At 42.1% G+C, this 16,243-nt stretch overlaps 1 protein-coding gene across 1 annotated transcript; it reads left to right on the top strand.

Annotated features, from left to right (window-relative positions):
- Window positions 1-1,281: 1,281 nt before the first annotated feature.
- Window positions 1,282-15,079, top strand: naglu (N-acetylglucosaminidase, alpha; the record flags this gene model as incomplete). The annotated part of the gene is made up of 6 exons (XM_079260643.1): window positions 1,282-1,676; window positions 10,746-10,893; window positions 11,347-11,493; window positions 11,578-11,663; window positions 12,979-13,235; window positions 13,425-15,079. The coding sequence occupies 6 exons, from the start codon at window positions 1,282-1,284 to the stop codon at window positions 14,627-14,629; spliced, it is 2,238 nt and encodes a 745-aa protein (XP_079116769.1). The 3' UTR covers window positions 14,630-15,079.
- Between the last annotated feature and the right edge of the window lie 1,164 nt (window positions 15,080-16,243).

The raw sequence follows: 16,243 nt of genomic DNA, 5'->3' as shown, positions 1-16,243 counted from the left end.
TATACACATCTTTAAATTAGAGAAATAAATTATTTAAAAATTATGTGATTCAAGGCAAGTTTATTTATATCACACATTTTGTACATAAAAATAATTTCTAATGCCTCACATAAAATGTTTCTTACTTTTACCTGTTAGGCAGCCTAACAGGTAGCCTGGTCCTCTGTTTTTATACATGTCTGGTTTTAGTCGATAGAAAGAACATATAATCAGAATTACAAACAGTACAAAAACTATTATAAGCATGTTAATTAATAAAATATATCAAATAATGTGAAAATAAAAATGGAAAAATAAAAATAATGATAAACCAAACCACCTTCTGCTTTACATGAGACAATTTCTTCCTTCTAATGACCCAGTCTGAGGCTCATCAGTGCTGGAATATACAGCCAAAAGAGGAAAGGGCCATGTTGATGTTTATTTAGTAAATCTGGTTATTTTATTTACAAAAATTACATCCATACGTGTAAATTCATGCCCAGGAAGCAGGAAGCCACTTTCCTTAGTTTTAGCTAAACACTTTAAGCATTTCTAAAAGAATAAACCCCAAAATCATGCCTTCCTCAACTTTAATGCTTTTATTTAATCAGTAACATTGTTATGGTCAGGTGTGCTGCAGGTATCCCTCAAACCACAGGGGCATGACAGGTAAACACCTAAATCCCAAACCGAGGTGAAAGAAGAAGATGCTGAACCAGCAGGAATAAACGTCCAGATCACATGTTTGTTTTTCTGTAAGGAGCCAATAAAAAACTTTTATTTACAAATAAAACAACAGAATCACAGAGAAAGGACTGAATCCAAAAAATGGAGAAAACTCAGGTCCAGGCACTCAAAGTGGATTGAATAAAAAGCCTTTATTAAAAATGGGCAAGAATCATGATCAGGACCTAGATTTTGTCAATTTTTTGGATTCAATCCTTTCTATGTGATTCTGTTGTTTTATTTGTAAATAAAAGTTTTTTATTGGTTCCTTACAGAAAAACAAACATGTGCTCTGCTGGTTCAGCATCTTCTTCTTCTTTTCTTTCACCTGGGTTACGGGATTCAGGTGTTTACCTGTCAAATCACTTCCGAAATCTCACAGTCACATGAAAGAGCCATCATGTGCCGCGACGTCACAGACACGCTGGGCTCTCATTGGCTGAGAGTTTCGGCGGTGGCCGCAGCTCCGCCTCTGATTGGCCAGCACGCAGCGTTTCCTGCTTGTCGGCAAATAAAGAAATAAAGTAGATTTTAAATCTGATCCACGGTGGTTTTTATCCGAACCGGGTCGAAATGTCTCCGGTTCTGCTGCTCCTCCTCTGCCTCTTACCGTCCGCGGTGGGGAGGTTCCCCAGCCTGGACCACATCAGCCCGAGAGCCGGGGACAAGGCGCAGGGCAGAGCCGTGGCGGGGCTCCTCAAGCGGCTCCTGGGGAACAGGTCCACGGAGTTTGTGGTTTCAGTCAACAGGAGCCTCTCCAACGACAGCCTGGACGTGTGCGAGCTCAGGTCCACCAAAAACAACAAGATCGTGGCCGCAGGCAGCACGGGGGTGGCCGTGGCGTCCGGGATCTACAACTACCTCAAGTATTTCTGCAACTGCCATGTTTCCTGGTCCGGGAACCAGTTGGAGGTTCCCAGTCCGCTGCCGAAGCTCAGCGGAGTCCTGCGCATCAGCACCCCGCACAGGTGAGAGACTGGTCTGCGAACTGGTCCACAGACTGGTCTGGAAAATGGTCCACAGACTGGTCCGCAGACTGGTCAGTGAACTGGTCCATAAACCAGTCCAACATGGTCTCCAGATGAGAGAAAACAGAAGGTTTGTGTTCAGTAATATGGAGACGTGTCATGATGTTTAACAGCTGGTCGTTTTTATTCACGTTTTCTGATAGTAGAGACATAAAAACAGCAAACAGAGGAAAACACGCGTGTAGATGTGCAAAAGATGGATGTTTATTTGTCTCGTGTAACTGGATAGAAAATCTGAACAAACAGAAGTTTATTATGCAAGATGTGAATTTTGTTCTTAGTTCAAACCGAATCCAGGATCATTTTACGTGAAGTTTTCTGTCATTTTACCAGCTGAAAACTTCTGTTGATGTAGTTGTTTTACATCAGTTTTACCAGACAAGGAAACAGTTTGTACCATATCGTCTCATCTCAGAAATATTTTTTAATCATGCCAGAAATCCACGACTGAAATTTTTCAAATTAATAAAGCCTTTAAAAAAAATCAGATCACAAACAGATAAAGTTATAAAAAGTAATGAAGCATGTCTACAGAGTTTATCATCATCAGCTGGAATCATTTATGAAAAAAGAAAATCTATGTAATTTATCTGACAGGATCAGTGACGTAAGACGGAGCGCTCTCTTCTACATCGTTATCATTTTAATTAAAACATATTAAAATGAATTATTATACCAACCTTATATTTAGTCTGTACAATAATAACACGTGAAGGTCAGGTAAACTCTTCAGAATGAAATATTATAACGTTTTTATTCATTCAGACCAAGTCACAACTCTGAGTGTTAAAGCTGACCTTCCTCTCCACCTTCCTCATCCTCTCCTCCTCTCTCTGAACTACCTGCAGCTTTCATTCAGTCACCTGATAAAACGCTGAGTCATGCTGAGGAAACAGGTTTTCTGACTGTTATTATCACCATTAATCACCAGATAACAGGTGATTTCTTTGTGACTGAAACTTCTAAATCCTGACGTCCCTCTTCCTTTTCTTTATAAAATCAAATTAAACTTTATTTATGAAGCAATTTTCCCGCCAAAAAGCAACACATACTCTGCATGATGAAACTATTTATACATATTAATATAAAATTAATATACACACACCAAAGTAAACAAAATAGTAATTTAAAACACACTCATCATTATGTCTCTCACATGCAGTCACACGTGCACATTTATTCACATACATGCACATATACACTCTTACATAGACACAGATGCACATACAGAGCATAAGAGTTTATATCTATGACTGTGTGAGATGAGAAGTCATGGGACAGATGGGTAGGGCTGCTTTTAGAATGCAGTGTGGGTTTTTTACATCTCTGTTAAGTGGGAAATGGTTTCACCCAATCAGCAGCTGAGGAGATAAAATGGGGCCAGTTGGCTCATTTGGGGGGGGGTCTGCTGGTGGAGGCTGAGCTGCTCCCCAGTCAGCTGATGTGGCCCTACTGGTTTATTTCTTACCCTCACCAATAAAAGACTCCTGTACTGGAGTCCTTTTGGTGGTTTCACTGTTTCCAGCTCCTCACACAGGTGTAACAGTAATACACCTGATCAGGTGATCTGTTGCAGGTGAGCAGGATGTGAATTTTATTCCTGCGGTGGAGTCCGGAACAGTCTGAGTGTAAACAGAGAGGTTCTGCCAGAGAGGAGATGTTCACTTTCATACATATTAAACCTTTGCAGAGAAGTTTGACTGGTTTTTGTCTTCATAATAAAGGTCACATTTAAACAATTCTTTTACATTAAATCATTCCATATATTCGTTCGTTCGTTTATTCATTCATATTCTTCACCACTTAGTCTAATTCAGGGTCGTGGGGAAGCAAGGTTTGATTTGTTTGAGAAGTGCAGCAGAAGAGCAATCTCGGTCTGGCCCAACACCCCCATCCCAACTCGCCACCACCCAACTGAACCAATTCCTCACTGAGACCGAGCCCTGTGGACTATCCTATGTGAATGCACCCTCATTGTTCCAGGAGCCGACCAACGCTCTCTGTTTACAATTTATCCGTTTCTGATCAAAGATCATTTGTTTACATTGATGCCTTATAAGGTTTTGTTGGTCTATGTTCAGGTTTTGTTTGTTTCCGTTCAGACTTTGTAGTTTTCCGTTCAGGATTTGTCGGTTTACGTTCAGGTTTTGTCGGTTTACGTTCAAAGTGTTAGTTTACGTTCAGGATTTGTTGGTTTACGTTCAGGATTTGAGGGTTAACATTCAGACTTTGTTAGATTACATTCAGGATATGTCAGTTTACGTTCAGAATTTGTTGCTTTACATTCACGATATTTTGGTTTATATTCGGGTGTTGTTGGTTGTTGGTTTCAGTTTCAGGATTTGGAGCTTCGCGTACAAGATTTGTCGGTTTACATTCAGACTTTGTTGGTTTACGTTCAGACTTTGTCGGTTCAGGTTCAGACTTTGTCGGTTTATGTTCAGGATTTGTTGGTTTACGTTCAGGATTTGACGGTTAACATTCAGACTTTGTTAGATTACATTCAGGATATGTCAGTTTACATTCAGAATTTATTGGTTTACATTCACAATTTGTTGGTCTATGTTTGGGTGTTGTTGGTTTAAGTTTCAGAATTTGGAGCTTCACATTTATGTGTTGTTGGTTTACGTTAAGTCTTTGTTGGTTTACATTCAAGATTTGTTGGTTTACGTTCAGGATTTGTTGGTTTACGTTCAGGATTTGTTGGTTTACGTTCAGGATTTGTTGGTTTACGTTCATGTGTTGTTGGTTTACGTTCAGGATTTGTTGGTTTACGTTCAGGATTTGTTGGTTTACGTTCAGGATTTGTTGGTTTATGTTCATGTGTTGTTGGTTTACGTTCAGGATTTGTTGGTTTACGTTCATGTGTTGTTGGTTTACGTTCAGGTTTTGTTGGTTTACGTTCAGGATTTGTTGGTTTACGTTCAGGATTTGTTGGTTTACGTTCATGTGTTGTTGGTTTACGTTCAGGTTTTGTTGGTTTACGTTCAGGATTTGTTGGTTTACGTTCAGGATTTGTTGGTTTATGTTCATGTGTTGTTGGTTTATGTATCTGTGTTGTTGGTTTACATTCATGTGTTGTTGGTTTACGTTCAGGATTTGTTGGTTTACGTTCAGGTTTTGTTGGTTTACGTTCAGGATTTGTTGGTTTACGTTCAGGATTTGTTGGTTTACGTTCATGTGTTGTTGGTTTATGTATCTGTGTTGTTGGTTTACATTCATGTGTTGTTGGTTTACGTTCAGGATTTGTTGGTTTACGTTCAGGATTTGTTGGTTTACATTCATGTGTTGTTGGTTTACGTTCAGGATTTGTTGGTTTACGTTCAGGATTTGTTGGTTTACGTTCAGGATTTGTTGGTTTACGTTCATGTGTTGTTGGTTTACGTTCAGGATTTGTTGGTTTACGTTCAGGATTTGTTGGTTTACGTTCAGGATTTGTTGGTTTATGTTCATGTGTTGTTGGTTTACGTTCAGGATTTGTTGGTTTACGTTCATGTGTTGTTGGTTTACGTTCAGGTTTTGTTGGTTTACGTTCAGGATTTGTTGGTTTACGTTCAGGATTTGTTGGTTTACGTTCATGTGTTGTTGGTTTACGTTCAGGTTTTGTTGGTTTACGTTCAGGATTTGTTGGTTTACGTTCAGGATTTGTTGGTTTATGTTCATGTGTTGTTGGTTTATGTATCTGTGTTGTTGGTTTACATTCATGTGTTGTTGGTTTACGTTCAGGATTTGTTGGTTTACGTTCAGGTTTTGTTGGTTTACGTTCAGGATTTGTTGGTTTACGTTCAGGATTTGTTGGTTTACGTTCATGTGTTGTTGGTTTATGTATCTGTGTTGTTGGTTTACATTCATGTGTTGTTGGTTTACGTTCAGGATTTGTTGGTTTACGTTCAGGATTTGTTGGTTTACATTCATGTGTTGTTGGTTTACGTTCAGGATTTGTTGGTTTACGTTCAGGATTTGTTGGTTTACGTTCAGGATTTGTTGGTTTACGTTCAGGTTTTGTTGGTTTATGTTCATGTGTTGTTGGTTTACGTTCAGGATTTGTTGGTTTACGTTCATGTGTTGTTGGTTTACGTTCAGGTTTTGTTGGTTTACGTTCAGGATTTGTTGGTTTACGTTCAGGATTTGTTGGTTTATGTTAAGGATTTGTTGGTTTACGTTCATGTGTTGTTGGTTTATGTTCATGTGTTGTTGGTTTATGTTCATGTGTTGGTTTACGTTCATGTGTTGTTGGTTTACGTTCATGTGTTGTTGGTTTACGTTCATGTGTTGTTGGTTTACGTTCATGTGTTGTTGGTTTACGTTCATGTGTTGTTGGTTTACGTTCATGTGTTGTTGGTTTACGTTCAGGATTTGTCGGTTTACGTTCATGTGTTGGTTTACGTTCAGAGATTTTGTCAGTTTATGTTCAGGTTTTGTTGGTCAATGTTCTGGTTTTGTTGGTCTATGTTCAGGTTTTGTTGGTCTATGTTCAGGTTTTGTCGGTTTACGTTCAGGTTTTGTCGGTTTACGTTCAGACTGTTGGTTTACGCGTTCAGGTTTTGTCGGTCTAAATTCAGACTTTGTCGGTTTACGTTCAGGTTTTTTTGTTTTACATACAAACTTCATCAGTTTGCATTCAGACTTGATGGTTTCTGTTTACATTTTGTCATTTCATTCGTACAACTGTCATCAGTTTATGTTCCCACTTGATCTGTTTGTGCTCGAAATTCTAATCAGACTTTATTTGCTTCCGATCAAACTTTATAGGTTTCTGTTTGAACGTTTTCAGTTTATTTTGATTATTGATTGGTTAATGTTATTTCTGTGTCTGCTTCAGATCAAACTTTGGTGGTTTCTGTTCAAACTTAATAATATTTTTCTGTTTCTCCACAAACATCATTGCTCTGATCTGTTTAGGTGCTGCGGGTACGACCTCTTCTGAGGTGTTTTTGGTCACATGTGAGGAATGAAGGAAGTCTGAGCCTCTGTACTTTTATTCCTGTGCTTTAACTGTATCATAAAACCTGAATGTTTTGGATGTCGTGGTCTTTCTCAGTTCCGTCTGGACTGAAACCTGTGACTGCTGATGTCTGATGTAGCTGGAAACACTTCACTTTTTCCTCTTGGTTGCTTTCCACATTTACTGTCAGCAAAACAACTTCTTTGAAAATGTTTTCCCACCAAATAGCGTTCACGCTGCTGTTGATGGGCCTCATGCCAACGGTTCAAACCCGAGCTCAGGACAGAAGTCCAGCAGAATGAAGATCTGCCGCCGTCTCGTCTTGGTTAACACGTTTAACAGAAAAACTGTCATGAAGCTTCACTTCACACAGAAACATGCCAGGTTTTTCTGCACGTTTGGGGCTAATGATGTGGGGGGTGGGCAGCCGAACCCGCGGGTGCATGACAAACAGAGTGTTGTTGCACATTGTTTTTCATTGTTCTGGTGGGCTCTTTGAATTCTGGCACTGTGGCCAGACCCTTAAAGGACCCGTCCCCACAATTATCTGTTGTTTATCATCTCATCAAACTTCTGGTTTCCCGTAACTTGAAGCAGATTCAGCTAAAGATTGCTAAGTTTTCAATAGAAGTGATGTTTGTTTCTTTTACTGCGTAGTGTGTAAAGATATGAAAAGAGGTTATGTGGTCATGTCATGTTGGGTCAGAGTGGACGTCGTCTCATCAGCTCAGTCCGTCGATATCTGTTCAGAAACTAGACGGTTTTTGCTTGTTATTCAACAGTTTTATAAGGAAACTTGGAGCTTTGAGGATGTTTCATTCTTATAAATAATCCTTTATGTCATTTCAATATCTCTGTCCACTTCAGTCTATTTTTTATACATTTTTCTCAATTCATTTTTAATTTGGGGATCATTTAACCTGTTTTACTACATGGATTTGTGCAATCACCGTCGTTTGAAGTCAAATATATAAACTCTGTGACCCTTTTCAGCCTGTTTTCAGTTCAGTTCAGCTTCATTTATAAAGAACCAATTCACAACAAAATCATCTCGAGACACTTTACAGACACAATCTCATTTTATTGTGACCCAATTAAAACCAATCTGCATTAGTCCATTTTGCAATAACTGTGTTCAATGAAGCCAATTCACAAAAAAAAAAAAAAAAAAATAGCCTGGCTAAGAAAACCAGTGGTTAGCGTTGACTCTGGTCTTTAATTCAGAGCCCCGTCCTGAGCGATGAAAGACTTTTATACTCTGTTGATGCATTTTGCACCTACTGGTGAACTCAGTGGCCAACTATGCCCATGCACTTCAATAAAATCATCAGTCCATATTGCTTTCAGTTTTTTTTCATGAATTTCTTTCCCTTTCATTTCACATAAACAAATCATCCCTGGCGCCCTCAAGGTGGTGCCACTGCTCCATACCATAACTGGTAAAAACACCAGAATTTGTTGCATCTGCCTGCAACAGGAAACCAGTTGAATCTGGTAGAATCCAGTAAAAATGTAAATTAGCATGACATATCTTCCAAACAAAATGCTTATGTTAAAAAAACAAATTATTTTAAACTGTGATGACAGCGAGATTAAATGATGTAGTTTTAATGGAAGTCAAAGGGACGTTTTTTCCACAAAGGTCCTCAGAGGAAGTTTCTGATTCTACATAAAACATACTAATGCAATCAGATCAGTTTAGATCCTAATCTTTGACATATCCAAGACTCTAATCACCAACAAAGACCCATCCTATTGATGTTTATTGGATGGAAAATAATTCATGCTTTTTATTCAGTTCAGTTCAGCTGTGTTTGTAAAGCACCGCTTCACAAAAAAGTCATCTCAGGGCACTTTACAGACACATCAGTTAAAGCCAGCTTCCTGCAGTTTTTAACAAAAAACATACAATAAACTGGAATTTAAAGGGTTCAGATCCTATAAATATTAAATGTTTTATAGTTTTGATCAGTTCTGAGGTTATTAAAGAGATTTTTGGGCAGAAAAAAGAAAAAACTAGAAAAGCACTCAGAGAGCTCAAACCTCCGCCTCCGTTAAAGAATCCTTTTAAAAGTTTCTGGATCCAAAATGTGATCCGAATCACCACTAAAGTTTCATCAGTTCTTCCTTTTTGCATTTCCAACAAGTCCTGAAAATTTCATGAAAATTCGTCCATAACTTTTTGAGTTATCTTGAACACAAACAAACAGATAAACGCTGATAAAAACATAACCTCCTTGGCAGAGAAATAATGTTTTATGACTATATAGCAGTTCTTGTGCATTGAAAATTTATTTGCCACAAAGGTCACACATGCTGATTGTTTTACAAGAAACTGCTTCTGAAGTAAGACACAGACCGTGTCCGCCAATAAATAGGAAAAATAGAAAAGTTATAAGAATTTCAAAGAGCGAGGAGGATGAGGTCAGTAACTGTCCCTGCTTCAGACGAATCCTCCGTAGCCGTCGCGTTAATCACACGTATGTTGCAGAACCTGGAGGAGGCTTTGATGTCTCCTTCACCTGATGGAAAAGAGTGGTGGAAACACATTCATGGTCATGTGGCCTCCTGCTGGAACATTTAGAAATCTGGCCGGATGACAGATAAGCATCACTTCTAATACGTCGGGTTAATCTGACTTCTGATCAGCTTCTCAGAAATTAAACAGATCAAGATCATAAATAACCAGCAGTCAGCTGGGGAAACTTTAATCTTTTTGGTTTTATCAACAATAATCATGAATTGGAAGTTTGTTAAACTGCTGCTGAAGCTGCTGATCTCTGGCCTCGTATCAGTATTTTATCCCAGCCGCCGCCAGCAACATCAAATCTTCTGTAAAACATGTAAACTGATGCAGGTCTGCAAGTCGCAGCTGCTCATGAACACTAAGGGTGGAAAAATCGAGTAAAAAAAATCGAGAATCAAGATTTTTTGCTTTACAATTTTAAATTAAATTTTTATGTTAAAAATTTTATTTTTCATTTCAAATAAAAATAATCTATTTTAAAATTTTTGTCATTTTTAGTATTTTTATTGATCTTTTCCCTTGTTTTCTTGGGCGTTATAGCAGCATAATGATGGTCTGGTTACTGTGTTGTTTTTTCCTCATTGAAATCAAGAAAAATGACGAGCAAAAAAAAAAAAAAGTTTTATATATAATTTTTTTTTTTATATCGACAAAAATCAACAATATCAAAGAATTGTGAGAATCGCAACTTAAATTGAATTGGCACCCAAAACAATCTGAATCAAATCGAATCAGGACGAAAGCATGTCATCACAGCCCTGATGAACACGGTGAGGAGAAGTAACATCTCGTTTGTCGCAAATTGAACCTTTACTGGAGGACAGACAGACCCTCCCAGTTCACCCCAGACTGCTCAACAAGGTGAAACGTAGAGAAAAATCACATTTCCAGCTGATTCCAGGTTTTACGCCGCCTGCGAGCCCCCGATGCCCCCCCAATGTCCCGACATGAATGAATCTGATCTGTTGAAAGGAAATGTAAACTGTGGGAAGGTTATTATAATGGGATTAATCAGGTAACAACATGTTATTTCCAGGATATTTCCATTCTGTTGTTGGTGTTTCAGCTTCTCTGCAGTGGAAAACACAATATTCATATCAGTCTTCAGCTGGTGTGCAACGAAGTGTTAATCATTCATATCTGTCACTTTTCACAACTTTTATGAAACCAGTTGTTGTCCCGGCCAAGTTAAGGTTTAACCAATCAGCTTTAAAAGCACTACTTCTTAACTTTCCCATCATATCAGCACCCCGCTTTTCTCCGCCATGTTGGAAAGAGGATGTTATTGTGGAAAGAGAGGAAAAGAAAGGGACGGAGCTACAAATAATCACCATCTTTCCATGAAATGATTTAAAGTTAGTGCTCGAGATTGTTTAGTGTTACAAAGGGTGATGAGGGAGGTGTCGTAACAGGAAGCAAATAAAGAAGAAGAGGATTAAACAGCTGCGGTGGACATCCACCAATCAAAAACAAAAGTTTTTTGCACGAAATCGAAAATGAGCTGAAATGGTGACAAAGTTTCTGTTTTTGCATCTAGATTTCGGTATTACCAGAACGTTTGCACGGTTAGCTACTCCTCCGTGTGGTGGGACTGGCCGAGATGGGAAAGAGAGATCGACTGGATGGCGCTGAACGGAATCAACCTGCCGCTGGCTTTCACCGGCCAGGAAGTGCTGTGGCAAGAGGTACAAACAGGAAGTACAAACATGGCAGCTGTAAGCTGTACATCCAGTTTTATTTACCAGTTCATAACAATGTCATTTCACAGCACTTTGACAGACAGTCAATGTCAAACCAGTTCATTATGGACCATTTAGTATCACACACTGTCATATCAGACCAGTCTGGTCTCCAGTGGCTCAGAGAGGAGAAACTTGCTGGGAAAGGAATACGTGAAGTACGTCTTGTTATTCTGGTCGTTAAATTGTCTGATCAATAAAAGCCGGCAGAACGAGTAAAAATGGGACGTTTTCGTTCAAAATGACGCAGAAACCGAAAACCTTGAGGATCCGGTTGGTTGTTTTATGTTCAGGGCAGGAAAAGAGAAACCAAGAGCAGAGGAACTGACTAGACGTCTGAGGTGATCAAGATGGAAGCAGGACGTAAACCTGAACTGATGAGCTTCTCCTCTCCTACAGGTGTACCGCTCTCTGGGATTAAACCAGTCCGAAATCGAGGAGTTCTTCACCGGACCGGCGTTCCTGGCCTGGAACCGCATGGCCAACATATACAAGTTTGGTGGCCCTCTGCCGCAGTCCTGGCACGTCAATCAGCTGCATCTCCAAGTACCGACTGCTCCCTGCTCATTTGCCGTCGTTGCTGCGAGAAGTCGTGTGGCGTGACTCCTCTTCCTCCTCCTTTCTCCGCAGTTTAAGATCCTGGAGCGAATGAGAGCGTTTGGGATGATCCCGGTGCTGCCTGCCTTCTCCGGAAACATTCCCAGAGGAATTCTCAGGTGACTTATCTTGCAGCGCTTCTCTTAAAACAGATTAAATACAGACGTTGATGCAGATCCTGACACCATTGTTGACATTTATTTAACCATTAAAGCTCCACCAGTTCTGTGCTGGTCTGAACACATCATGTCTGCATCCTGACTGGGATTAAGACAATTCAGCTCCCAGAAGATGGTTTAGGTTTGAAAAAAACCAAAAGGGCAGAAATGGTGGGAAAAGGAGTTTTAAGGGTTAAAAATGTGCAAATGCAGAAGAAATCCTACTGAAAGCTTTTCTAACGTAACATCTGGGAGTTAAACAGCAACGAGCATCCGTGGATCAGGCTGCTTGGTTTCCATGGAAACAAGCATTCCCCAACACATCAAACCAGTTTCGTTTTGAAGTGAAAGTCAGGAAATGTTTCATTCTGGATTTTTATTCTGAGCAAAAACCAGAAAACCGAGTTTGTTTTAGTTTGGGGAGTGAACTCATCGTCTCTGAGGCGCCGGGCTGTAGTCGGGTCAGAACCATAGACCGTATATGAAAGATGAACGGAGCCTCCGGCGGTTAGAAGTTAAGCCCATGTGGAAGTGCATAAAACTGCAGTTCCCCCTCCATCCACTAGGGGCTGCAAAACAGAGCGAATCCCCATAGACTCCCATGTTAAAAAGACCTACTTCACAGCAGAAATAAACATGTTTACAGGAGAAATAAACATGTTTACAAAAGAAATAAACATGTTTACAGCAGAAATAAACATGTTTACAGCAGAAATAAACTTGTTTACATCCTGGTTATAAAAATCCATGTTAGGTTTAATAGGTCAGGTTTACCTTTATGACAACTGTGGGGGGAGTGAATTTTTTTCTAACTCACCCGTTTAAAAGTAATTTAACTTGAAGTTTGGCATATTTAGGGGCGTGTCCTTTTGATTGACAGGTACCAGATCTCCCGCTTCAAGTAAGAAGAACGTAGAACAACCGCAGTTTTTAGCCGGTTAACAACGTGACTTAGCTTTAGCCCGCTTACCTCCGTTAGCTGGTTATCTCCTGTTATCTCCGGGTTAGCTTGGTTAGCTCTTAGCTACATAAAGCTCGGAGTTCGCTCGATGTCAATCATCCACCATGACGCTCACAGCCCCCCTCTCAGCTCCACCTCTTTGCCCATATTTGTATTTTCTGGGCGAGACGACTCGCCTGCCATGGTGATGGTAGGAACCGCCCACCGAGCTTCAATTCAGCTCTTCAGAAACCTACGGGTGACGTCACGGAGGCTCCGCCCATCTTTTTAAATACAGTCTATGGTCAGAACTCATGTTTCACACACGTTTTTCAGACTCTACCCCGAAGCCAACGTCACCAAACTCGGACCCTGGGCTCAGTTCAACTGCAGCTACTCGTGCTCCTTGATCTTAGACCCCCGGGATCCGTTGTTCCTCCACATCGGGTCGCTCTACCTGTCCCAGGTGGTGAAGATGTTCGGGACGGATCACATCTACAACACCGACACCTTCAATGAGATGACTCCGCCTTCTTCTGACCCCGACTACCTGTCTGCCATCAGCCGCTCCGTCTTTGCTTCCATGACTGCTGGTGAGTTGACCGTCCTGCAGCTGAAACCTGATCAGCTGACTGCAGGCGGACATTTCTGGATGCAAACCCAGTAACTGACCCAGTTTAATGGCCCATGAGTGACCTATTACACAGAAGGCCTGAGTTCATTAAAGCGCTGTCCTCTCTTTGACACTAATCCAAATCTGTCCTTTCTTCTCCTGCTTTCAGTCGATCCCAAGGCCATTTGGCTGATGCAAGGCTGGCTGTTCTTCAGTAATCCCACATTCTGGCAGCCGCCGCAGATCCGGTCTCTGCTGCGTGGAGTGCCCCTGGGACGAATGATCGTCCTCGACCTGTTTGCAGAAACCGAGCCCATTTTCTCCAGGACGGAGTCTTTCTACGGGCAGCCCTTCATTTGGTGCATGCTGCACAACTTTGGTGGCAACAGCGGTTTCTATGGCACCGTTGAAAGCATCAACTCGGGGCCCTTCAAAGCCCTGAACTTCCCAAACTCCACCCTGGTGGGCGTCGGCATGACGCCTGAGGGAATTGAGCAGAACCCTGTAATCTACGAGCTGATGAGCGAGCTGGCGTGGCGCAAGGAGCCGGTCAACCTGGCCAAGTGGGCTTCCCTGTATGCGATGCGTCGCTATGGCAGCCCGGAGGAGAAGCTGACGGCTGCCTGGAAGCTGCTGTTCGCCAGCGTCTACAACTGCACCGTGGAGCATTACAGGAACCACAACCACAGCCCCCTGGTCCGCAGGCCGTCCTTTCGCCTCAACACCGGGCTCTGGTATGAGCCGGCAGACTTATTTGAAAGCTGGAAACTCTTCATGGAAGCAGCTCCTTCTCTGATGTCCAAGGAGACCTTCCGGTATGATCTTGTAGATGTGACTCGGCAGGTCCTAGAGGTCCTTACGACCTCCTTCTACCAGGACATTGCCGATGCCTTCCAGAATAAGAAGATGGCGGAGCTGTTGACTGCAGGAGGCGTCCTGATTTACGACCTCCTACCTGAACTCAGTCGTCTACTGAACAGCAACCGTAACTTTCTGTTGGGAACGTGGCTGGAGCAGGCGCGGTCCAAAGGCCTGGATGAGAAGGAGGCGCAGCTGTACGACATGAACGCCAGAAACCAGCTCACGCTGTGGGGGCCGAGCGGAGAGATCCTGGATTACGCCAACAAACAGTGGGGGGGCCTGATGGAGGACTACTATGCCCAGCGATGGGGCCTGTTTGTCCAAACACTGGTGGAGAGCCTGGATACGGGAATACCGTACCATCAGGACACCTTCAACAAGGCGGTTTTCCAGGTGGAACAGGGATTCGTCTACAATGGGAGGAAATATCCCACCCAACCTCAAGGAGACACTTATGAGATCGCCTACAGGATCTTCCTCAAGTACTATCCACAGGCGCTGAAGACTCTATAATAGGCAGACCTTCGAAAAACTGTCTCCAGTCACAGCAAGAAGAATGTCTTCCTCCATGTCTTGATTGTAAATGGTTTTAATGCTATGTGCTGGGAAATGGTCCATATAGGAGCACCTTTTAGCAGTTCTGGTCAACCGTCCTGATCCAGATCTGATCGGTCTCTGAGACACGCTTTCTGTCCCGTCTCTCAGTGGTCTCCTGAAACAGTTCTCCAGGATCCTTAAAGGATTTTCCAAAGTTTTTCCTTGGATGTTTCGGCATTTTGTTGTGTACTCGGTCCAGACGATCCCACACTGCTTCAGTACTGGTCCGGGTTCTGGGAATCCCCCCCATCAGACCTGTTGTCACTGAAGCCCAGTCCAGTTTTAGTGGACGCACCCCAGCCCTTCTCAACAGTCAGGTTTCCACGGAGACCATCTCTGATGGCCAGCTGCAGATGAATCAGCTGAAGGTCCAGATGCATCTGTCAGGTCCTGGTTCAGGTCTCTACTGGATTTCTTCAGCTGTGGTTAATTTTTAATCCCAACTGAAATCCGGTTTTCTGTCTGATCTTTGATGATCACAGTTGAAACTAAATAAATTTGTGACAAAAGGCCATAAGCTCCAGTTCAGACCGGTTCTTTGCTGAGTTGTGTGTTAACAGTGTGGGATGAACTGGTTTATCCTGTGAGTTAGGAGCCGTTTTATCCTGAAGGAATTAGACTCCTAGTTCTTCTGGCCTGGAAATGAAGGGAAACAGACATCTTGAGATCTTAGAAAACTGGACAACCACTGATGAAGCTCAGCAATGATGCAGACATGAGGACTGGATCAGGACAATGGACCAGGATGTGGTTCTGGGGTCTGCTAATGTCAACATGGACATAGACCTGCTCAGCAGCTTGGTGGTGGTGGTGAGTTCTCCAGTCCTTCCTTTAAAAGAAGCAAACAGTCACACAAGCAGTTTGTTCCTCTGATGAGATGATGGGATGGATGCTGGCGACGGGTTTGGACACATGGAATCTCTGTAATACGCAACTTCCTGTTGCCACGGTGATGTTAAGTTTCTGTTTGTACACCGGTGAAATGAGCACAAAGATAAAAGGGATTAAGGAAACATCTTGTGTGATCCAGATCTCTGGTCTGCAGGCTTTTCTTCTTCACGCTGACGGCATCCGCACGTCCGTTTTAGGTTACGGAAAAACTTCCTCTTCGGCGCCAGAGTCTCCAGCCAATCAGGGGGAAGTCGTCGAAAGACAGACTTAATGTGTGCATCAGTGAGTGTGTTTGCAGGATGAAGAGAAGCTGCTGTGTGTCTACAAACGTGTGATTTAAAGGGCTGCATACCTGTACGGATGTGTGTGTGTTTTAGGTACATGTGTGATCAGTTCTCTGCGAAGTGGAGCCAGCGTGACCTGTCAGAAACCAGGATCCTGGAACATCCTGGAACATCCTGGAACGGCAGGACAGCTAACTGATCCAGTCGGAGAACATCCAGACAGCATGTGCCATCCTCCACCGCCCTCCAGACCCCCTTCCCTACATGTCTTAGATGTGCTCCTGCTCCAACGCAGATGATTCTGCTTCCTCATCACCGTCTTTGTTAACGAGAAACTCAGTTCATAGTTTTACAG

This window comes from Telmatherina bonti, assembly GCF_933228915.1.
Source record: "Telmatherina bonti genome assembly, chromosome: 21".
Taxonomy (NCBI): Eukaryota; Metazoa; Chordata; class Actinopteri; order Atheriniformes; family Telmatherinidae; genus Telmatherina; species Telmatherina bonti.
Note: the sequence above shows the minus strand (reverse complement) of the source record. Positions and strands in the feature narration are given on the sequence as shown.